This window comes from Ursus arctos, unplaced genomic scaffold, assembly GCF_023065955.2.
Source record: "Ursus arctos isolate Adak ecotype North America unplaced genomic scaffold, UrsArc2.0 scaffold_19, whole genome shotgun sequence".
Classification (NCBI taxonomy): Eukaryota; Metazoa; Chordata; class Mammalia; order Carnivora; family Ursidae; genus Ursus; species Ursus arctos.
This window is the reverse complement of record NW_026622863.1, coordinates 14636618-14659971: the sequence shown is the minus strand read 5'-3', so window position 1 is coordinate 14659971 and position 23354 is coordinate 14636618. Positions and strand designations below refer to the sequence as shown.

General features: G+C 58.8%; 1 protein-coding gene across 1 annotated transcript; it reads right to left on the bottom strand.

Annotated features, from left to right (window-relative positions):
* Nucleotides 1-685: 685 nt before the first annotated feature.
* On the bottom strand, nucleotides 686-21592 carry KATNB1 (katanin regulatory subunit B1). The gene is made up of 20 exons (XM_026494861.4): nucleotides 21451-21592; nucleotides 20007-20311; nucleotides 15642-15772; nucleotides 12591-12708; nucleotides 6919-7019; nucleotides 6520-6561; nucleotides 5840-5923; nucleotides 5505-5620; nucleotides 5013-5084; nucleotides 4694-4844; nucleotides 4382-4572; nucleotides 4135-4265; nucleotides 3722-3772; nucleotides 2734-2801; nucleotides 2475-2594; nucleotides 2234-2383; nucleotides 1873-1949; nucleotides 1699-1773; nucleotides 1339-1455; nucleotides 686-1088 (listed from the first exon to the last, which is right to left on the bottom strand). The coding sequence occupies exons 2-20, from the start codon at nucleotides 20044-20046 to the stop codon at nucleotides 956-958; spliced, it is 1968 nt and encodes a 655-aa protein (XP_026350646.1). The 5' UTR covers nucleotides 20047-20311; nucleotides 21451-21592; the 3' UTR covers nucleotides 686-955.
* Nucleotides 21593-23354: the final 1762 nt, after the last annotated feature.

The following is a 23354-nucleotide window of genomic DNA, read 5'->3' as shown; positions in this document are numbered from 1 at the left end:
CCCGAGGCCCTGGCCTTGCCCCCTAGGTGAACTGGCTGTAGGTGAGCCCCACCCTCCCAGTGCTACAAGACCCCCAACCACAAGCTCAGTGAGCCCCCCCCCCCATGGGGGTTGTGCTGGCCTGCACCTGGTCTTGGCGGGGAATGTGCACAGGGGCTCAGAGGGGCCCTCTTGCCAACTGCGGCAAACCTAGCAGCTGCTGCCACAGGAACAGAAAGGATCAGCCCTGGGCGATCCTGCGGGGAAGGAAAGCTGGTCAGAGCCCTCACTGACGAGGGCCACTGCCCTTCCAGCCCTGTCCTCGGAGGCCTGCTGGAGGGCGTCGGAGAGGGTGGTGGGCTCTGGTGGCCGAGCCTGCGAGGCTGAGGTCCTGTCAGCAGGAAGTGTACAGCTGTCGCTGGCCCTGCAGGCATCCATAGAACAGCTGGGAGTGTGGCTGAGGCAGAAGGGATGGGCTGGTGGGGCCCACCCCTCACCTGTCTCCCCTAGCCACGAAAGGGGGAGTTGCTGCCACCTTCTCCCACTTGCCCCTTCCTGCAGGCCTGGCACTCTGCTGCCCCCTGCTGGCCACCCTGCCTCCGGCCTGGAAGGGGAGCCATCTGGCTCTGAGGGGCCCAGGCAGGCAGTCCTGGGCCTGAGAGAGCCGCATGGCCAGAGAATGCCCCTCCAGGCAAACAAACCAGGGAATAGTTACAAATTTAATAAAATTCGCCTTATAAATTACAGCAGCAGCCCTAGGGTGCTCTTTGCTGCCCCAAGAAGCGGGAGTTGGCCAAGCTGGGCAGCCACTGCCAGGGAGAAGATGTCTGAGAGCAGGGCTGTGCAGGTGGCCAGTGGGCCAGAGCGGCCACCTCCAGGATGGCCACAGGGCTGCAGAGGGGGCCGGGCAGAGGCTCACGGGCCCAGGAGCGCACAGGGAACAGGAGTGGAGGCTGAGGCCAGGCCCGAGAGCTCCTCAGTCCAAACTGGCCATGAGCAGGTGCAGTTCTCGGAAGGCACTGCCGTGGCGGCCACTCAAACCCGACTTGCTCTTGACGAGGCCACTGATGCTCTTAAGCTGCTTGTAGCAGAGCCGGCACTTGTGTAGCCTGTGGGCAGAGAGGTCCGCACGACGTGCTAGGGCCTTTCCTGCCACACCACTCCCGCCCTCCTCTGGGAGACAGGCCGAGGCCCCGGATGCAGCCCACCCTGGCCCCGAAGAGCCCTGGCTTCAGCCACCCACATCCCAGGTCCCGAGCTACTGTCCCAGGCACAACCTCCTCTCTGGGCTGGGGCCATCAACAAGCAGGCTGGGCCCTCAGGCCTGTGTACCCCCAAACTCCAACACTGGCCCCTCACCTCTCCTCCCGGCTGATGTCCACACCCACAGAGGGGGGCGCCGCCAGGATGTCCGTGATCAGGGGCAGAAAACGCTGCAGGATCAGCTTCAGCGAGGTGCAGCCAGTCTGCACATAGCTTCAGAGGCGGACAGACAGAGCCCCAGATAGAAGGATAAACAGCAAGATACACAAAGACGGGGTAGGCAGAGGGCCGGGGGCAGCACGGGCTCGTTTTCACCATGGCCTCTCCAACTTGGCAGGAACCGTGGTGCCACACACTCCCAGGGGCGCTGGCCCTGGGGGGTCCTCATTCTCCCTGAGGAGCCTCCTGCCCCTCCCCGTCCCTGCCCTGAGGCCGGTATGGCTTCCCCACACGTACCTCTCATACTTGCTCTGCAGAAGCTTCTCAATCTGTGGCAAGACCGTGGTGCACAAGTCCAGCTTCCATAGGGAGCTGGGGAGAGGACCAGTGGCAGGTACCCTTAAGTAGCTGGCTCCGCCCACCGGGCCAGCTCCACCCACCGGGCCAGCTCCGCCCATGACGACTACTCACGCTTTCTGGTTGACAATGTTCAGGAGGTCCACTACCACCGACAGGTCATTGATGGCCACAGCCGAGTCCACCGACGTCTGTGCAAACAGAGCGCCTGTCAGAGGGGACGGGGACAGAGTAGCCCCTGCCCGGTGCAACGTGATGATGGGCTTTGTTGGGGTCTGTTAACAAGACTGCAACTAAAATAATGTGAGGCCAGGCCCGTAAAGAGGCGCCCAATTAATGGCAGCTCGTGAGGATGATGACTACAGAAACGGACATGAGGCAGCTACCGTGTGGTGACGGGCCACCCAGCCCCATGGCCCGCCCTAGTGCAGCTTTCTTCTGGGGTCAGCCCAAAGCCTGGGGGGCAAGGGCTTGCCTTGATGTCGCCCGTGGTCCACACGGCCCGCACAGTGTCCAGGTTCTTGTGACGGCTGGTGAGTACCACGCACATGGTGTCATGGCCTTTGCGGATCTGTGACATGGCGTCCTCGTCGACCAGCTCCACCTGCTGCGGGATCTTCACAGCCTGTGTGGAACGAGTGCCCAGGTGCTGGTGGTCAAGTTCCGCCCTTGGCCTCTGGGCCTCCACCCTACCCTCAGGCTGGGTCCCCACTCACGGGCAGGAAGTCGGAAGCCTTCAGCCCAATGGGCTCGTTCCGGGTGGCAGGGATGATGGCAGGCTCGGCCTTGGGCGCAGGAGTGGAAGTGACAGCCGGGGGCCGGGGTGGGACCTCGAGCTAGTGGAGTCTGGAGCTCAGTGGGGAGCCAGCCCAAGGCCACCCTCTCTAACCACCCTGGCATGGAGGGCCCCAACCTGGGTTCAGGATGGTGGCCCCACTCCCAGCCGCACACCGTGCCCTCTCCACCTAGACTTACATTTGGCACCGGGAACTGCAAGTCCATGGCTGGGCTGGGCTTGGCTGCCTCCTTGGCTGAGACCATGTCTGGAAGCAAAAGGGAAAGACCTCTGCATCAGATCAGGCCAGAAGGGACTGGCGGGCAGAAGGAGGGCTTGTGGTGGGCCTCTGGGTGGCACTTGTAATTGGGGGGGACGGAGCAGGAGCCGGTGGGGCAACTGAGGAAGGAGACATCACCAGTGTGTATGGGGGGTGAGGGGGACTCCTGGGGAGGCCTGAGGGTGTGGGCTGGACCTGCCCCTTCCCTTTCCACCCACTCAACCACAAGTCTGGCACCAAGCAGGTGTCAAGCACTGCGTGTGGATGGAACCCGGGAAGCTCCCAGGAGTGGCCACCCCATCACCTCGCTGGGAATGGAGTGTGTGCTGGCGGGGGCGGGGGGGGGGGGGAGAAGGGGAAGGCTGGCAGTGAGAGGACGGTGAGTGGGAAGCACAGGAAACCCCACCAGGAGGAGAATGATAAAATGGCCCTTGAAGAGAAAGCCAGGTGGAGGGGAGGGACAGTCTACAGGACAAGGGTGCCCCACCCTGGCTTCTCCAATCATAAAGCAGATCATGTTTTCTCCCAGCAGCAAAACCCAAACCCCCAGCTAGGGCTTGGCCTCCTCCTCCCACCCCTTCCCCCCTGCAGCTATTCCCAGCTCCCCTGTCTCCCGCAGGCCCTCCGAGGCCCTCTCTCCCTGTGGCGCGCCCTCGCCTCCACAGCGCTGTCCCCTCTGCAGACGCAGCTGGCTGCCACGTCCCTGCTCACCAGGCTGCGGGCTCCTGAGGGGAGCACTTTGCTCAGGCTGCATCACCAGCACCTTGTATGGGCCCGGAGCACAGCACGTACTTTTGGGTGAGCACAGGGAAGAGATCGAGTGGGAGAGAGGCTGCAGATGGTGCCAGGGCAGGGGAGCCCTGGGGAGCTGGTGACCCTGAGAGGCCAGGCTCTGCTCCCTAACTCACCGTCCTCGGGTGGTGCCGGGAAGGGCTCACTTCTTCGGGGTGGTGTCCGACCTGCAGAGGCAAAGGAGGATGGGGACTCACGCTGGCCTGGCCTGGGCACTGGGGGCGGGGGGTGGTGCGGGTGGAAGGGGGTTCCCAGGTGCACACGTAGCTGCAGACCCGCGACCTTGTTCCTGGTTTCAGGAACCCTCAAGGCCTGCCCTCTCCCATCTACTTGCCCCGGTGCGGCCTTCCTTCGCTCAGGGTGGGCTGGGGCACTGAGCGGCTCCCGCGCCTCTGCTAGGGCCCAGGTATGAGCTGGGAATCCAGCCACGGAAGCACAACGACCTGGACACCGTCCCCATAAAGCACCGTCTGCCTCCATGCACAGGTGGGGATGCCGGGCTGGGTCGGGGGCAGGGGGCAGGCCTCACTGATGCTGTTCTTGGGCTGGAAGATCTCGTTGTACTCCTCAGCGTTCTGGATCTCGGCCCGAGACTCCCGCTCATCCCGGTCGTCCTCGCTGCTGGGGCTGCGGCGCTCGCTCTCAGAATTCTGCTTCACCCTGTGGGGCGGGACCAAGCCAACGGGAGGCCAGCCGGGTGAGCCGGGGGTGGGCCCCCCAAAGCCTTCCCAGTGCCCGCCCACCTCCTGAGCCCTCTGGGGCCCTGAGCACCCCACCTCTGAGGCTTGCTGCAGGCTGTGCTGGGCCGCTCATAGATGCGCCGAAGAGGGGCACTGGGGTGGGCTGGCTGCTGCGCCAGGGGCCGGCTGTCCTGCACGGGGTCCTGGGCCACCGTGCCTGTCCTGGTGACCCGCGTCAGGTCCACCACATAAGAGGAGACGTTGCTCTGGGAGAAGGCCACGCCTATCTGCAGGAAGCGGCAGAGGTGGGGTATAGGTGGGCAGGACCCCAGGGCTTGGGGGGGGGGAGTGGGGCCTGAGGGGGAGGCGGTGGGCGGCCAGGGGAAGGGCAGGTGGAGGCTCTCTCACCAGCTGATCGTTGCAGACGGCCAGGTCGGCCACCTTGCCCCAGCTGACTAGGACCACGTCAAAGCAGCGCTCGGGCTCCCAGCCGTAGACGCGCAGCGAGTCCTGGCAGCCGCTATACAGACAGCAGCCATCGGGGTTGAAGAGGACACTCCTGGGCCAGGAGAGAGTGGGCCGTGGGTCCCGAGAAATCCAGGGAGGCCGTGGGGAGCCCCGGACAGAGGGAGCGGGAGCGGCGATGGGAGAGGCCCGCCCATACCCCATACCCACATCCAACCGCCCGGGAGGAGGGTCCAGAGCCGCCACCCAGCTGCCTGCGTACCTGACGGGCCCTGGCTCTCCTTCGATGCAGCTCACCACCTGGAACTTCTCCAGATCCCAGAACCGGATGGTCCTGCAAAGGCAGTCAGGCTGTGCTGGGAAGCCAGTGTCCCTGTGCTGGCCTCCACACCGGCCTGTGGCCTGGGAAGCCTACTTCTCAGCAAACGCCTGTCTCCCTGGGTTGTGGCCACTAAGAGCAATGCCTTGGGCCAGGGGCTGACCCCGCGCAGCAGGCGGAGGGACTTGGCTGGTGGGAGGTGAGCATGGGCTTTGGATTTGGACACACCCTGACAGCCCAGGACACTGGGGCCGGGGAACCAGGGTTGGGGGAGAGATGGGACCAGGGCCCCATCCTGGCTTGGCTGGAAGTCAGGTCAGTCTGCATAGCATCATTGGGCAGAGAACACTCAGGACAGACACAGACTGGGAAGCTAGACACACGCAGAGGACAGAGACTCGAGAGACGGCGACAGGCCATGCCCCTCCCCCTCACCTGTCTGAGCCGCCAGAAGCCAGGAGGTACTCATTGGGGTGAAACTCCACCACGTTGACAGGCCCTGTGTGGCCAGGGAACTCGGACATCATCTTGCCAGCAGTCAGATCCCAGAGCTGGGGCAGGGTGGGCTGGAGGTCAGGACCGGGCCCGGGAGCTCGGCTGCCCGCTCTCCCTCAACTCCCGCTCCCCCCGCTCTTGATGTCCAAGCCACCTTCCGCTCCAGACAGGCCTGGGATACGCGAGCCCGATCAGGTGGGAGGCGCGGACCCGGCCTGAGTGCGCTCAGCAGACCCCAGGCCCCAGCCCCGGGCCCAGGTCAGGCCAGGAGCTACCTTCACTGTGTGGTCATCGGCGGCCGACGCCAGCCACTTCCCGTCGGGGCTGAACCGGAGGCACCGCACGGCCTGGCTGTGTCCCTGAGGAGAGGACAGAGCCCTGAGCTCACCCAGCCTGGTCCACCCTGTCCTTGACCAGCAGGCGAGGCAGAGCCAGACGGCCGTGTGCCAGAGATGTCCCAGAGGGACACCTCCCATGCAGGCATGCTTCCCAGTGCTGCAAGATGCTCTGGGAAATCCGGATTTCCGGTCAGATAGTTTGGGAAGTGACGTATCTTATGCCTCTTTTTGGAGTTAGGGGTCTTTCCTTAACATCAAGGATCTAAAAACCTCCAGAATTACATTTCAGCTCAGTGCTTCCAAACACGGATGAACAGGAACCCCCTTTACTACGGACGCCAGTTATCTGCCTACGGAACCAGAGCATGGAGCACAGTTCCGCAAACAGGGCGCTGGGAGGATTCATGGAAAGCGGGGATCCAGGTGGAGCCCCCCGCCCCGCCCAGTGCTTCTGGTTCTGCTAGACATTCCAGCTTCTCAGCTGGACTCGCATTTCTCACACTCTCCCCCACGTGGCATGGCAATCCCTTCCAGCCCCCGCCAGGGTCCGGGCACTACCCCAGCCTCCACACCTGCGTGGTGCTCACGGAATGACTGACAAAGGGCGCCTTCCTTACCCTGTATCGGAAGACGCAGCCTTTCCTCCTGATGTCCCAGAGCTGCGGGGAGAAGAGCAGGGCGCAGAGTGAGGACAGGTCACGACCAGGGGGCTGAGGCTGCAGAGGCCTCACCATGCCCCATCCAGGAGCCCGGGTCAGAGGGTGGTATGTGGCCACAAGCAGAGAAGCGTTCTGGGCACCCCAAAATGACAGGAATCTGCAAACTGCTCGTGGAAGCTGGGCATTCTGGGCAGAAACGTCTGGCGAACGTTTCCACGTCTCTCGGGGGCTGTGGACACGGCCACAGAGGGAAGAGGCCCTTCCCCAGCGCCCAGAGCCCCACTCCTCAGGTCGGACACCTGGCCCAGGGCCCGCTGCCAGCCCCGCGGGGGACAGAGGGCACAGACAGCGTCTCACCTTGATGTTCGTGTCCTGGGAGCCCGAGGCTACGAACTCGCCGTACGGGTGGAAGTCCAAGCTGCAGATGTTGGCTTTGTGGCCCATAAGCGTACGCAGAACTGCAAGGAAGAGAGCAGAGACAGGGACGTGAGGGGCAAGCCAGGCACCCGGCAGAGGAAGGGCCGCGGTGGGCATGCGCGCGTGCTTCCATGGTGACTGCACAGAGAACCAAAGCAGCGGCGATTTTAAAAACAGGGAGTCCTGCCACCCCAACATCTGACCTTCCTGTTTTTGTCCCGAGAGAGGACAGCCATTTCTGTCAGGACCTAAGGCCCCTGTAGCTTGTGCCCTGGGGCTTGTCCCAGCGTGCTCTTGCAAGGGCGCTGCCCTAGAGGCAGCAGAGCTGGAAAACTACTGCACTCAGTTCATGGACAGCCAGACAGCTTATATTCTGCTGGGCATCCCGCCATAGCTGAGACAGAAGAGGGAGGTAGAGGGGCGCCTGGGTGGCACAGCGGTTAAGCGTCTGCCTTCGGCTCAGGGCGTGATCCCGGCGTTATGGGATCGAGCCCCACGTCAGGCTCCTCCACTGTGAGCCTGCTTCTTCCTCTCCCACTCCCCCTGCCTGTGTTCCCTCTCTCGCTGGCTATCTCTATCTCTGTCAAATAAATAAATAAAATCTTTAAAAAAAAAAAAAAGAATTGGGAGGTAGGAGAGGTCCATGCTGGGGGAGAAGCTGCTTGGTTGAAAAAGAGAAATCCAGGAAGGCTTTTTGGAGGAGGGGGTATTTAAACAGGACGTCAGTGAGTGGAGGATGAGGGAGGATATTAGGCAGAGGGAAATGATGGGCAAAGGTGCCAAAGACGGCAACGTGCCTAGAGTGGCCGTGGTGCCCACACCAGCCCGCTGTCCAAGGGGATCTTGAGGGTAGCTGCGAGGATGAGACGAGGTGCTATGCGAACCGAGAGAACACACAGAGGACATGACCAGGGCCAGTCACCTCCTGCTGCCCTGGGAAGCCTCAGCTCCCTTCCCTCATGGTTTTGCTTGCAGCTCTGTGGCCGGCCTGGCCTGCAAGCAAACCTTGGCTTTCCATCTCAGAGTATTCCCTGAGAATTCGCCTCTTCTCTCTGGCCTCAAGTGTCTCGCTTTTTGGAAGATCTATAACTCGGCTGTCTGAATGAAACGGATCGTCCCGTACGTGTGGGGGCCGAGGCGCGTGGGGATCCAGCCATCCTTAGGTTGGTCATCCTTGAGCCCAGGTGAAACAGTTGCCTTGCGAGGCAATGAGCTCTCCACTGGAGGAGGTGTTCAAGCAGACTCCGAATGTAGTGCTTTAGGGACAAGAGAGTTGAACTCCAGGCACTGAGTGATTTAAATAAACTCTACTGTACGACTGTCTCCATCCCTCCAGGTCCAGGTCCAGGCTCTGCTCCTTGCTTGCTATGGGACCCTGGGCAATCCCTTACCCTCTCCGAGCCTCACAATGGGTCTCGATCAGAGTTAAGACAATGGGACAGAAGGTGCTTAGCATGGGCGTGCACCAGGTCAGTGCTCAATGAATACCACTTAGTTACTCCTTTCTGCATGACAGCTGCTTCCTCCGTCCCCCAAAGCGAACCTTCTCCTCTCCTCCGGCCTCAGAGCACCTGTCCTGGTTCTCGGTCTTCTGGCACCCATGATGACCACTACTCAGTGCCATGGCCATTCGGGCGCCTCCCTCGTCCCCAGGATGGCTGCTGAGGGGGTGTGGTGTGCCGAGGACAGCCTGAATGACTTCAGCACACTAGCTCCCCTGCAAACAGCACCAGGAGGCAGGCAAGAGCCTCAGGCTGGTCAGCAGGGCACACAGCCGGAAGTTAGAGCAGGCATCGGAGTCCCGAGAAACAGGCTTTACCATGTGACCCTTTACCTGAGTCAAGGGAGCTCATCTGTCTAGGGCTCCTGCGACAGTAGGGGCAGGAAATGTGAGCTGCTCTGGCGGTTATCTGCCTCGAGGACAAAGTGCATCCCTCTGACCACGGCCTACCACAGCCACACAGCCTCCTTGGGGCCACGCTGCGGCAGGCCTGAGCCACCCTCCCATCCTTCACAGAGTGGGACAAGGTGCCCGCCACGTCTGTCGAGTAGCGAATTCAACCACGCCAAAACCTCAGCCGCTCCTCCCCCACACCTTGCAGCGGTCAGACGCCGCTGGGGCTCCCGCACCGCTGTGCCGCCCAAGTCCAGGGCCCAGAGGGGCCAGACACGTGCTGGCTCTGCTCTAGTCTGTGCCTGCCTCCCAGCCCACTGGCCTGGCATCCCACAGCAAGGCTTCCAAAATCCCGCCCTGCCCCGAGAGGACGTGGCCGGTTCCACCCCTGCGTGGGCCAGATTCATAAAACGCAGGCTACCTTCCTGTGGGATGGCTGGGCTGACCCACCCCTGCCCTCTGACTGCGCTGTGGAAAGCAGGCAGGACCACATTCTTCCAGCGTGACTTCTGCCCTTGCTCTTCTGTCCCGGGAGGGCCCTCGGAAGGCGTCCTACTGCCGGACTCAGCCACAGGATCCAGGAGTTGCAGGCTGGAGGGCGTCCTGGATCCGTCCGCCCCGTGCAGGAACCTCCAAGCCCTCCCCGCTGATAGCTGTTCGACCTCCGCCCAAACTCTCAACTGTGGGCTGCCTTTCAGTGCAACCCACGTGATGAGCGGACAGCCCTTTTAGAAACCCCTCTGCATCTGGGTGCCAAGCTGCCCCTCATTTTCACTCAAGCTGTGGCGGGTGGGGGTGGAGGTCAGCTTGTGGTCTCAGCTCTTCCCACCAAGGCTGCTGCAGGCACGTTTCTGTTCCATCACTGAACCCTCGAGAGGCAGAGTGAACAGCACTGGGATGGGAGTCTTGACGCCAGGATTTCAGTCCCGGGTTCCACCACTCTAGCCATGGGGTCTTTATCAAGTTCTGGGGCCCTCCTTGGGCGCCAGTTTGCCCATGTGTCAAATAAGGGGGCCCTGCCAACATGGCTCTGCATCAGAATCACCGGGAAGCTTCCTGAAAGCTGGATTCGGGGCCTCCGCCACTACTGATTCCGGTTCCCTGGGCGCGGGGCCGGGGCCACGTGTTTGGGAAGAGCTCCTTGCAGAGCAGCCAACCCCGAGACGCCAGGGCCCGGGAATTCCACACGTGGTCGGTTTTCGTTCTTTGCCCGCCTCAGGGAGCTCCTCACGTTTCCCTTGTGTGTGAAGCAGTCATGGCTGAGAAAGTGGCGCCCTCGGCTTCTCTCTCCTGTCCCTGGCTCCTCAGTGAGTGGGGAATGGCTGCTGCCATCCACTGAGACTCAGATCCCGGCAGAGGCATCCCAGGAAGCAAACCACCTTCTGCCCGAGCCTTTCTGCTCCATTGGCCGGAGCCCAGCCAGCCAGGGCTTGCTCCCCGCCAGGCCCTGGAGTCCAGCAACGCCCCGGCTCCTGCGTGCAGCCAGGCAGCGGGAACACACGCTGAGACGCTAAGCACGTGGCCCCGGCGGGTCACGTCCCGGGCTCTGTCTGGCACGTGCACCCATCACCGGGCAGGCAGGGCTCCCCTGAGAGGCCCGGCGGCAACCTCTCTCTTGAGGACCATCTACGCGAGCAGAGCACCGTCCTCGAGCAGAGAACCCGGCCGGCGGGCATGCGTGGCTGCCGGCCACCGTCCTGTCGTGGCAGGAGAGCACACAGGCCCGGAGAGCCCTCTGGGTCTCAACCAGGCAAGGGGCTCTCTTTCGGGAAAAGCAGCCTCAGCAAAGCCCACGCCGCTGCTCCCTCTCCTGTCCTTCGGGTGGCGGAGGGCCTCCGGCCTGGCATGCTGGCACGTCCAGGCTAGACGCTGGCAAAAGCAGCGAGCAAGCAGGCTCTGCTTGACCTCTCCAGGCTGCGCTGCATCGTGTTCTGGAAACGATGTTGAACTAGCTGTCAACACTTAGAAACGGGGCGGGGTGTGTGTGTGGAAATTTCCACTTCAATGTCCAGATTCCAAGCTTCTCTTGAAAACTCTGTACGGCTGGCGACACTGGGTCCACACTACCGTGTGGCCGCACCCACAAAAGCTGAGAGCCCCCCCTTTTTGGGAAGGCGAGACTCCCCATGTGGCCCGGAACAAAAGGCACGGGCTGACACACTGAGAGAACCCAGTTAGGATCTAGCATAGGACTGCGGGTCATGACTGCAAAACCCCGGGACACTGGGACAGCCTACGAGCCTGCAGGGAGACGAGAGCAGCAGGTCCCACGCGAGGGACCCAGGAGGAGAGAGCACGGACCTCCCAACAGCCACCAAACAGGAACCTCACAGGCAACGCAGCTGCACCTGCAAGCTTCGGAGGGAACACAATTTCCAATCTAGACTCCCACAGACTCCAAAGAAAAGTAAAGAAAGGAGCAGGGTAGAAAAAGTCATTTTCAGCCACAGATGGTCTCTAAAACCGTGCCTGTCACGCACCCTTTCTCAGTAAGCTGTGAAAGACTGTGCTCCAGCAAAGAGACAGAAAACCAAGACAGATGGTAACTCGGACTCCGGCACAGCAGAGTCGAGAGAGCTCCCCGAAGACAAGGCGGCCCCAAGATGCCGGCTGGGCTGCAGGCCCGGGTGCTCCCCCGCCACTGGGACCCGGGGGACAGACTCTCTGAGAAGAGACACCCCGATTATGGGATGGCTTTGAGGGTAGCTCAAGGGGGCAGCCTAGGCTTCCGGCAGGGAATCTGAGGACGAATTAGTAACACGGACGTAAACCACACACTGATGGAGGAAGGACAGCTATGGACCCCGGGAGAAACAGTCCGCTGTGAGGAACAGCCCTGCGGGCCTGCTGCTCTAAATGCTGGCCGTTTACACGGGGACTTAGGAGAGCAGAGGGGCAACGCTGGGAGCGACGAGCGTGGGCTGGCAGCTCTAAGAGAACTAACTTCTTTGTTGTTTAAGATTTTATTTTTTTTAAGTAATCTCCACACCCAACACGGGGCTCAAACTCATAACCCCGAGATCAAGAGTCACACGCTCCACTGACAGAGCCAGCCGGGCGCCCCAGGAGAGCTAACTTCTTGTCTTGCACGGGAGGAAGGCAGCAAGAGACAGGCATTGCCATAGTACCATGCTGCTTTGGAAAGGGGAGGGAGCAAGACACCAGGTCGAAGGACAGAAGGTTGAGGCGTCTGGAGAATGGGAAGGGGTGGGATGAAGGCTCCTCGTTTCCACTGTGGTTATCTGTAGAACGACCCGCATTTAACTTTTTAACTATGTATAACTTCTATAAAGTTGAAAACCAAACGAAAACAAAGCTCAGAGACAGAGGACCTGGCCACCCTAGGCCCCATTCCTGCAGGTAACAGCCGAGGCTAAGAGGCGGCCGCCCCCAAGTCAGGGCACCCCCTCCCCAGTTCTCCCCACAGGCCCCCCCATTGTTTACCTGTCCTGTGTGGCCCCTGGTGGCACGTGTTGTTCTTCCAGACTCTGAATCCACAGACACCCACCCACACATCCACAGTGGTCCATCTGGACCCTCCTGGTGCCTCCTGAGCGTCAGCGCCCAGACAACAAGAGCATGTCACTGCTGCTAGGCTCAAGGGGTGAAGTGACCCAATGCAGTCAGGACAGGCTTCCTGGAGGAAGTAGCTCAATAGCAAAGCCTGAGAAAACACCGCCACTGGCACGATTTGGGGAAGGTGAGCGCAGATGCCTACTTTTGGCGGCTTCTAGGTCCCAGACGCGGATGGAGCCCGACTGGGAGCCGGCCACGATGAGCTCCTCCGGGGTGTTGAGTCGGACACTCTCCACTGGGGACGTGTGACCCGTCAGGCTCTGTGGAGAGAGGGTAGCAGCTTCAGTGCCTTGTGCGGAGAAACCCCCACATTCTGGCTCCCTGGAAAGGGCATCAGCAAGAAGTGGCTCAGCAGAGAGGCCATGCTCCGTGGGGCCACGCCTAGGCTTTCCTGCGGACGGGCTGGGCAGCCGCGTCTCTTGGCCTCGGCTTCCAGAGCTAAACATGGGCCAGGCCCCTGTCTTGCTCTAACCCCATCCCATGGCCCTCTGTGCCCCTGATGCGGGCAGCATTTGCCAAAACGGCCCTGGGCCCCTTGGAGTGGGGAGCGGCTGACCCTCCAGCCCTGAGTCCAAACCACCGTCCATCTAGGTTCTGCTTCTGTCTCTACTCTGCCTGGCCAAGCCCCTCGCTGGGGGAGGACCCTGACAGAACCGAGGCCTGGCTCATCAATGGCACACATCTCACCCCTCTGGAATGCCTGGGTCCCCGGGGGCTGCCCCTGGTGGAGGACCCTGCCATGTTCCCAGAGAGAGCCTACAGTGACTTTACTGAAAAAACTGTCACCCAACTCAGTGCAGGCCAGAGCCGGAGCAGGGCTGAGCCAGGTCCTGGCCCAGCCCCTGAGAGAGGTGGGAGGTGCTGGCATTTCCAGCTTTCTGGAGAGAAGGCCAGAATCTGAAGTCCATGGCATCTGTCACTCCCCGCCCAGCACTGGTCACCCCAAAGCTCAGCGGTGACTCCATCATTGTTTGTTAAGACAACGTTCGGGGGGTGGGGGGTGGGGGGGGAACCACTCCCCAGCAGAACTGTCCAAAGGCCAGGCAGTCACAAGCAGCTTGTGTGACTCCCAGCCACCGCTGGCAGGAGTATAAATGGGTATAAACTCCATGGGGGGCAAGTGGGCAAAAATCTGTCCACATTTAGAAATGCACATCCTCTGTACACCAGCGGCGAACCCCCCCCCCCCCCCGGAGCCTCTCCCGCACGCGCTCGAGCACACGGCCAACCGAACAGACCCGAGGTCATTCACCACAGCCAATCTCTTTCACAGAAGACCAGAAGCCTAGGAATACATGCCCACCAGGGGAAGCTGGTCCGCTAAGCTGCGGTCACCCTCGCAACACAATACTATCCAGCTGTAAAAATGAACGAGGCGACCATCTAAATATGATAAAGACTAACCTCCATGGCACTTTTAGGTGAAAAAAGGTGGAGAACGGTGTATATAGATACGGTTTATGGAAAAAAAAAAAAACAAAAAAAAAAAGGAGAAGGGAAGAGACATACATATTTGCTCGCAAACGTAGAAAATAATTCTGGAAGGACACAGGGTAATCAGGGGCCATGGTTGTCCCCAGGAAGGGATGTAGGGGTCAGGGGAGAAAAGCAGACTTCTCACTTCTTACCCTTGGTGTCCCTTGGACACCGAGCTGTACGAGCCCGCGCGTGCTCAGAACACATAGGGACCGGCAGGAGCGAGCGCGCACGAGGGGGCCGCGCACGTCTAAACGTGGGGCTGAGCAGGCCGTCGTCGCCGGGTCCGCGGTGCGTCAGCGGGGTGCCCTCCCTCCCCCCGCCCCGGCTGAGGCCTGCAGGCTGCCCCCAGAGTAGGAAGCAGGACGAGAGCACGGGGTCCCCTCAGGCCCGTTTTGCCCAGTGTTTGCTGGCTTGTTTTCCATCTGTATGTGTTACTTTGGCATTTTGGGGGCGGGACACATTGGAACCCTGAAAACAAAGTGAAACAAAACAAAGCAATTTCAAGTCTGTTCTTCACCCGGGCCCTGGCTCAGCTCGGATCGCAGCCCTTGGCTGCGTCTCACAGAGATACTGAGGTGATTAAGTTTCTACTGAAAAGAAAAAAAAAAAAATCACTTCCCATCCCTTTTTATCTTTACCTTTCCGTGGCCAAGAATCAAAAGAATGGTAATACCCAGTGCTGGCAAGGTCATGAAGGGGGAGAGGGCAGGTCCCTAGGCTGCTGCAGAGAATACACATTGATTTCTGGAGGGCAATTTGGCAATGTTTTGAAAGCTTTTTAAAAAGGGCACACCCTCCGATAATGCAACCATCACAGATCTGCCCCACGATCGGGAATGGGGACGTTCACCTCCGTGGCTGAGCAGAGCCAAATCGCTGGCAATGACGTTTATGCTGGGAACGGGCATGGCTAAGCGCTTCCGGCGCATCCCTACGAGGCAACACCACGAAGCCATTAAAACCCATGCAGTAGAAGGGTATTTGTTGACATCAGAAAATGTTCGCGAACAATAAAGATTGTTCTCTTCAAAACCCAGGCTACAGGAGAATAAGACAGTGCTCCAAAAATACATGTTCTGTGCTCATGTGGTGCACGTGGGAGCGTGTTTGCACACGTGTACGTGTACCCGCGCGTGTGCACGGATCTGCACCAGCACCTAGAAGGACACAGACCAAAACACCAACTGGAGTGGTCTTCGGATGATGGAAATAGGTAGAATTCATTTTTGTACTTTTTCCTTCTTTATATTTTGCTGTTTTGGAAGACAGGTTTTGGCAAGGAACTCGTCGTGTGACCGGGGGAAAGTGCTATTAAAGAACCAGCTCTCCAACCAGCTTCAGCCAGGTGCCCTCAAATCCGTTCCGTGGAACCAGCCAGGGGAGGATTCAAAGCGACCTCCAAGGGCAGCTGACAGGTGGGCGGATGGGCCCGTGGGCAAGCCTCCATCTCGGGCCCATGGGCTTATTTTAGCTTTCTCATATAGGTTCCCCGGAACTCTGTCCACCACTAGGGGACTTCCCCACTCCTGAGGGCCAGCCACGGTCCCAGCCATCCCGGGGGCACGGATGCTGTGCTGTGTCCGCCTAGCCTCCCGCTGGGTGCCCTGGGCCTGGCAGAGCCCATACAGCAACCTGCCCCCCACCCCGCCCCCGCCCCTCCCACAGTCCCCTCCCTGGGCCTCTGTCCTGTTCCCCACCGGCCGGCGAGGCTCACCATGATGCAGTTGGGTTTGTTGATGGACCACAGGTTGACACGGCAGTCATCCCCACCAGTAGCCAGCAGCCGCCCGGAGGCCTTGCCCAGCACCAGCGAGGACACATTGCTGGCGTGGGCGACAATCTCCTCTATACAAGGAAGGACAGGAGGAGAAGGCAGTCAGAGGGCTAGTCTCGGCCATGGGGAGGAGGGCCGGGCCCTGCCCAGCAAGGCCCCTGGGCCTGGCACCCGAAGCCCAGGTGGAAGGGTCCACCCGCTTTGGCTCCCCTCTGGGGCCAGACACCCCGGCACGACCCAGAAGCCTGGCTGCAAGGGCAGGCCTTGCCCCTGAGGCAGGAATGACTATTTCCCAACTTCGGGTATTCCTGTCCCACCCGCAGGCCGCAAGGTTTGCTCTTTTTTCTGCACATCAACTAGTAAAATTACCATGCTTCCTCTGCTCAATTTAAAACAGTGACTTGCCTTCTGTATTTAGCTCTGTCTACGTAAAGATAATTAAGCAATAAAATCCATAAAGTTACAAGACTGATATGTTCATTATGCTTTTTCTAGAATACAAAACGAAAAACTATTATTAAAATGAAAAATATTGACCCATGTAACCACCTAAGCATCTCTCTGCTGCTGCTTGCTATACATGTAAACCCACTTTGGGGAACACACTTTGAGAACCATTCAGGTCAACTCTAGACAAGCTGTCTCCAAGTGAGCTCACCCAGGGCTTCAGCCCACAGCTTCAGAATCAAGGACCAGGGTCTGGTCTGAGCTCTGCTACTGCAGGCTGTGTGGCCTCAGACCGGTCACTCACCCTCTCTGAGCGCTGGGTTCCTCATCTGGTAAATGGGACAAGAACACTGCCTGCTTCACTGAGTTGCTGAGGAGCCACTGAGAACACGCTGTAAGCTAGGCTCGGTGGTTGTTAGTAAGGCCAAGGCACGGACGGCGGACGGTGGGGACCCCGGCAGGCACGGGAGGGTGGACTGCTTGGGGTGGGAGGCAGGAGGCAACGGACTGAGAGGCCCGCATGAGGGGTGCGAGTGAGGGCTGACCAGACAGGGCGGGTGGCATGGCCATGGTGGGCAGCCATGCGGGCCCCTGGCCCGGGCTACTGGGGAAGCAGCGGCGTGGCAGACACGGACCACGGAGGGTCTCGTCAGGGCTCCGAAGAGAACAAACGAGAGCAAGGAACCAAGAGGCAGCCCAGGGCACCGAGCCAGGCCCTCAGTGAGCTCCTCCTGGGAGCAAGGAGGAGAAAAGATAGGTCTCCCTACCCCTGCAAAAGGAAGACCCCTAATAGCTGACACCGTGAGGCTACTGGGAGGCTGGCTTGGGTGACGCTGAGGAAAAGGGCTTGCACTCGATCAGCAGAGGGCCTCTCCTGCGCGCCAGCTCTGGCCTCCACCCTGCCTGGGGGTCTCTGTGGCATGGGCTTCAGACCGGAGGGCGATTGGGAAACGGGGCCCAGAAAGGCTGTTTGTCAGACAGCATGGCTCAGGGGCTGTCAAAACTGCCTGGGGGGGCCAGACCCCAGGCTCGATCTCACAGATGACACCCCACTTCAGGGCCCGGCCTGGCCAAAGCCAGGGATGGGCAGTGCCCAGCCCCAGCAGAGGCGAGAGTCTCCTGCAGGCCCAAACGTCAGTGGGGGCCTCGGGGACCCCATCACTAGACCCAAGGGAGCTGAGCCCCTCCGTAGTTCTCATCCCAACCATGAAGCCTTCTGTCCTCCTGACACTGTAGGGATAGGTGCCTGGGGTGCTCTGGGGCTTTGGCCATAGACTCTTGTCTGTTCAAGAGCTTCTTTTGGGCCCTAATGACTGGCCAACTCAGAAAGAGGGCAAACCACCTTCTCTCCCAAGCCTTGCGCCTTCTCCCCTTCTCTGAAAACACTCCCTGCATGCACTGCCCCCCACTTGTGACCTACCTATATGGCCTGGGTGTCCACCCTGGCTCTCACCCTTCCCAGGGAAAGTTCCAGCTGGGCCCTACCTCACCAGGCCTCCTTGGGCACACTGCTACCCATCTCTGGGCCTCAGGACCACTGCCCCCGGGGACAGCCCTTAATTCATAATATAAATGTTTCCTGGGTGCTTGCTCTAGGCCCAGCACTGGGGAGAGAGTGGGGAAGGACAGCGAGAAGGTTCCTGTGTTCATGCTACAGCCTGATCAGATGGGTCCTGACACAGGGCATCTAGCTGAAGACCCAGACGTGGGGGTGAGAAGGATTTGGAGGTTGGGCCCTTCTGGCGGGGCTCAGATCACTCCCCTCTAAGCAGCCTGCCTAGGTCCTCCAGCCTGACTAAAGCCCGTGGAGGGGCCAGGGGCTGCAGGAAGAGGGAGGTATGCCACGGACACCAGGCAGAGGAGGCGTCCACCGGTGGCCCAGGCCTGGGTACCGAATTCGAGTGCAAACAAACACAATTCCTCACAGCATCTCTTGGCAGGCCGAGCTGACGGCTGCAGGCCTGTGCCAGCTTCCCAAGCTCAGCGGGCACAACCTGGGCCCCACGTCCCAGCCAGAGCTGGCGACACTGCATTCGGTCAGAGGTGTTGAGGATTTGCATCCTCAGTGGAAGCAGCAGAGAACCAGGCTTCAAAGACCCAAGCTGGCCTAGCACCTTCTGATCCTTGCTGGACTCTCTAGCCATAAGGAGTCAGGGGTCATTTGTCTTTGGGCTCTGCAGACAGCTTATAGTCAGGAAGACTGCTATGCACATGAACTTGTCCACAGAGCCCAACATGCCTGATCATATCAACCTCTTGTTTGAAGACTTCGATGGCTTGACTTTGCCTTTAAGATAAAGCCAAGGCCTCAGAAGGGCTAGGGTCCTGTGGACAAATGCCCCCGAAGACCCCAACAGCCTCATGTGGCACATCCTCTCCACTGCTGTGTGGCACCCCATAGGCTCCTTTGAGCCCTTCCAAAATGCTGAGCTTCCTGCCCCAGGGCCTTTGCATGTGCTATTTAGGCAGCCTACAGCACTCCCCTACCCCACCGGCCAGCATCTAGTTAATTGATTCAAAGTACATGTCCCAGCTTGGAATCAGACAAGGAGAAATGGAAGGGTGTGGTTACCTGCTTCTGCCTCTTGCTCTCCCCAGCCTCTGATCCCCATTGCAGAGGGACCTCATCTATTTTGCAACCTCCCCCCACCCCGACCAACTATCTCCCCAGTGCCTGGTTCTATGCTCAGGAAAGATGAGCTATTGAGGGAATACATAACCCCAATAAATACAAAGCCACTCTGTCCAAAGTGTACCCTCCTTGGGAGCCCATAACAGGGTTCTCTTAGAACCCTAGGGCTAAGAAACAATTTGAAACTACCCAAACCTCTCATTTTACTTATGAGGACACTGACATCCAGCGAAGGGCTTTGCCCAGGTTCTCACAGTTAAAAAGTGGAGGAGCCTTGCCCAGCTTCTGAGAACAGCTCAGGGACAGCTCATAGCAGAAAGTGACCAGTTTGGACACACTGAATCTACGCCAATCAGTTATTATAGGGGGGGTAAGGCAGTTCCCAAAATATGATCTGGGGGGCCTTGGGATCCTCAGGATCCTTTCTGGGAGTCCAAGAGAACAAAACCATTTTCATACTAACACCAAGACACTATTTGACTTTTACACTCTTGTTTGCTCACAAGCATAGACGGGGTTTTTCAGGAAGATACAAGACATGTGATGACACCATCACTAATGGTATGTTTGACTTCACACTCCTGTGTTTTAAAACACCTGAGTATTGACTTCTAACATGTAAATTTTGATAACCCCCATGAACAAAAACCTCGTTGGGGTCCTCAACCATTTTTCAAAGTATAAAGAGGTCCTACGATCAGAAAGTTTAGAGCTGCTAGTGGAGAATAATGTGAGGGTGGGTGGTGCTTGTGCTCAGGGACATTCCAGAGCGCCGCCAACATCTCTCGGCCTACCCTCTCACCACCAACCCCCCCTCCCCAAGATGCCCCCATCTCGCGGGGGAAGCCTGACTCATGAGAGGTCTGCAAATGCCAGGAACACCTCTCAGCATCTCTCCCCCAGTACCGCCCATCAGCCTAACTGCACTAAGTGCTTCTCTGTGTTCACCACCCCGCCTGGGTCTCTCAGCAGCTCTACAATGCAGGTGGGATTAGCTCGTTTACAGACAGGAAATTGAGCCTCAGAGAGGTTAAGTCACCTGCCCAGTGTCACCCCACTAAGAAGTGCCAAAGTCATGATTTTTCATCCTGGTCTATCTTACTCCAAGGCTGGGAGTCTCCCTCAGAGACAAGAACAGAAGACAAAGTCAGGGGTTCAGGCCATCCAGCAACAAGCAGCTAACAGGATAAATGGGGTGAGAAAGGAAAAGAAAGAAAACCACTCACGTAATTTCCAGGCCGTCTTGGTGACCACAGGGGTGGCCATCCTTCAGTTGGCTGGCACCTGAAGCTCCACCCACTAAATAGACGGCACTTTGCTCCTGGGGTGGGGGTGGATCCCCCCCAGATCCGCCAATCAAGTTGGCAGGGAGTTCCCACACATCCAGGCAGAGGGAATGCCTCCTCTCTCAGCCCCGGACTGCCTCCTGGTTTTAGATCATTCACAGCAGCCACAGCAACGGCCTGTGTGTGCCCGTCAGGATCCCGGATTATGGAAGGTCAGGCTCGAGCCATGTCAGTTCAACACTGGGCTGGAACACAAACAGAGGGGATGGCTTGTCAGAAAACACTTGGTGAGGGTTCGGGGGGCTCTGCACTACAGCCGCAGCACCCCAGATCACCAAGGCTACTGGATAGAGAGACGCCCACCAGAGCCACCAGAGCCGGGAGCTGCACTGCAAATCGGGTTTGAGAGTCTGGAGGGGGCACCTCAGGCAGGGTGACTTGGAACACAGGGAAAGAAAGGTCCTCCCAGAGGCCAGGATGATGGGATGGGAGGAGCTCTGTTCCAGGAGGCTGGCTGCCTGAAGTGCGGCAGCAGCCGCAGTGGGGCGGGGAAGACCACATGTCTGCAGTTCACGTAGATTTCTGGGAGTCACTGTTTCGTCTGACGCTATAGGAAGGGGGTGGAGTCAGAGGCAAAGCTTCGGGGCCCAGGAGAGGCACTCCAGAGGCAGGCATTTGAGTCTTCACTGGGGAGAATGTCAAAAAGGGCCCTGAAGGTCCCATCCCTCCGTTGGTGGCAAGGGAACTACTCCTGGTCCCCGCAATTCCCAAGGACAGTACTGGGAACTAGGTCTCCAGTCCGGGCATGAGTCGGTATGCCTCCCCAACTCTAAAAGGCCACCTCATGAAGCCTCTACCCCCTTTTCCAAGCCTTTTTCCCATGAACGCTCTCCTCTCCGCCCCCTCTCTCCTGGGTTCCCCAGTTCTGCCTCTCTAGTCCTCCGTTCATTCCCCTTCTCCTTGCCGCCTGTGTTCCCCATTCGTGCACATCCTGTCTCCTGGGCTCCTTACTTTGGCCCTTGCCTCACCAGACCCCCTTTATTCCCCTTCCCCTTCTGCTATCAGTATCGCCCATTCATTCACTCTTCTGCTTCCAGTGTCCCTATTCATCACTCAGCCACCCGCAGACCCCCGGCTCCGCTTCCTGCTTCCCGGTTTTCCCCTCCGGCCCCCACGCCCGTCCCGCCCGTCTCGCCCGTCCCGAGGCTGGGGCTGGTCCCTCGGCCTCGCCTGATCCTCCCACTTCTCTCAGCTCGCGGGGCACGGGCTCCAACTTTCCCCCGCCCGGAGCCCTCTCCGCCACAGCCCGGCCTGGCCCCGCCTGGCTCGGCCCAGTACTAGGCCCACAATCCCCCTCGCCTCATCGGCCCCTGGCCCACTCCACCTGCAGCTGAGGCTCCGGAGGCCGAGGATCTGCTCCAGGCGCGACCCCCACTTGCCTCCATCCCCTGCCCTGATTGGCCGCTGCTTGACAACCGACCCTCACAACAAAACCTCCGGCTCATAGCCCCGCCCTCCTCACGTCCAGCACCAATCAGCCGCCGCGAGCGCTCCACCTCCCGCCAGGTTTGACCAATCGAAACAGGAGCTTCTGCCGCTCTTCCTAAGTTCCCGCCTCCTTTTCCTGAATTGGACTAATCACGAGGAAGGAGAATTCAAGAGCCGCCCCTCAGCTTCTAATGAACCAATGAGGGCTGCCATTTCCTTGGTCCCTCCTCCGCCTCAAGTTTCCCTTTCCTTCTTCACCCTTTTGGATCACGTTGAAAACATTGCCAGACGACCCTCCAATGACGTCTGAGCCAATCCCTTTAAGCAACCGGCCCAATTTAACCAATAAGCACCCGCCTTATTGGAAAACCAATTCCCAAGTAGCCAATGGGAAGGGACCATCAGGAGCAGAGTGAAGCTGCGGACTTTCCATCTTGGAGTGGGGCGAGGCGGAGACGAGGTCTTTCCCCTCTGCCCCAGTTCCTACTTCATCCCTTCAGTAGGGAGCGGTGCTGCAATGGTTTCAGGACGTTGCCCCTCGTCTTTGGCTCGGACAGGAGACCTACAGGGAGACGGTGCCTGATCCCGGGTCCGAGCCGGGAGCGGAGACCCGAAGCGCTGTCCCACGGCTGCGGCGTTGGTGAATGGATGAGTGGGCTGCTGCCTTAAAGGGACGACCAACTAGAAATCCGAGGAAGGCCGGCTTTATTGGACTCGTGGGTAGGGCGGGCTTAGGGAAGGGCCGTAACCCGCCGGATCATGGGCCCCCCGCGTGGCCGGGCCGCCCGGGAGCCGCTTAGGAGGGACTGGATCCCACAGGAGGTGCTCAGGGCCTGGTGCCCCGAATCTCCCCTTTTATCCGGTAGCCGCTCGCTGCAGCTCTGGGCGACCTGATCTCTCGGAACGCCTCCTACAACCTTCAGAGATGGGAATTCCTGTTCCCATTTACGGATAAGGAAACTGAGGCCTAGTTTAAAGCGCTTGTAATAGGCCACACGACCGGAAAGAATGGTGTCGGACTTGAACCCTTGTTAAAGCAAAGTCTGTGGGTTTCTCCACTGAAATTGCACCCACTGCCAGAGAGAGGCAGAGGGTCCACCCCTCACATTGTGCTTTTGGGGCGTGGGTCGAGAGACGAATATGGGCGCTATCAAAAGAAGACTAGATGAGTAGAATAAAATCCGATCAAAACTGTCCACTCTGTATTTCCCCTCAACTTTTTATAATGAAAAGCTCCATAGAGAAAACTTGAAAGAATTTTACGATATATAATAGCACAGTCCACCTGGTGGATAACCCAACACTTGCTAAGGTTTTCCATATTTTCTTTGCTCATGTAGGTGTTTTCTCTGAGCGATTTGAAAGTTGTCAACATCAAGACATTTTACCCTAAATGACATGAAATACTGAGCACGTACCTCTTAAAAATCAGGCCCTGGTCCTACACAACCATCGTATCCCTACACCAAAGAAAACAATTCTCTAACATCCGGTTCAGATTTCCCCAGTCAACCCCAAGGGCTATATAAAGCTTTTCTTTCTAAGTAGGAAACAAACAAGATTCACCACACTTGGCTCTTCCAAGCTCATTCTGTTTTAGTCCCCCATTTTTAAAAAAATGACATTGATCTTTTGAAGAGATTGATTGGGCCTTTTACCTTGTAGATTGCCCAGTATTATGATTTTGTCTGTTTCCTGCTAGTGTCGTTTAGTTCGGGCTTGTTTCTTTTCTTCTGAATTTTTTGTTCAATGGAAGTTAAAGCTGGATTAGATTCGGGATCAGCATTTTAAAACCCTTCG

Excerpts from the sequence above, each read along its gene's own strand:
- KATNB1 (XM_026494861.4), bottom strand. The coding sequence starts at position 20,046 with ATGGCCACCCCTGTGGTCACCAAGACGGCCTGGAAATTAC. Across the intron at positions 3,773-4,134 it reads CCAGCCCAAGAACAGCATCA|GTCGGACACCACCCCGAAGA; the intron begins GTGAGGCCTGCC and ends TTGCCTCTGCAG. Across the intron at positions 1,456-1,698 it reads CTGCAGAGCAAGTATGAGAG|CTATGTGCAGACTGGCTGCA; the intron begins GTACGTGTGGGG and ends CCGCCTCTGAAG.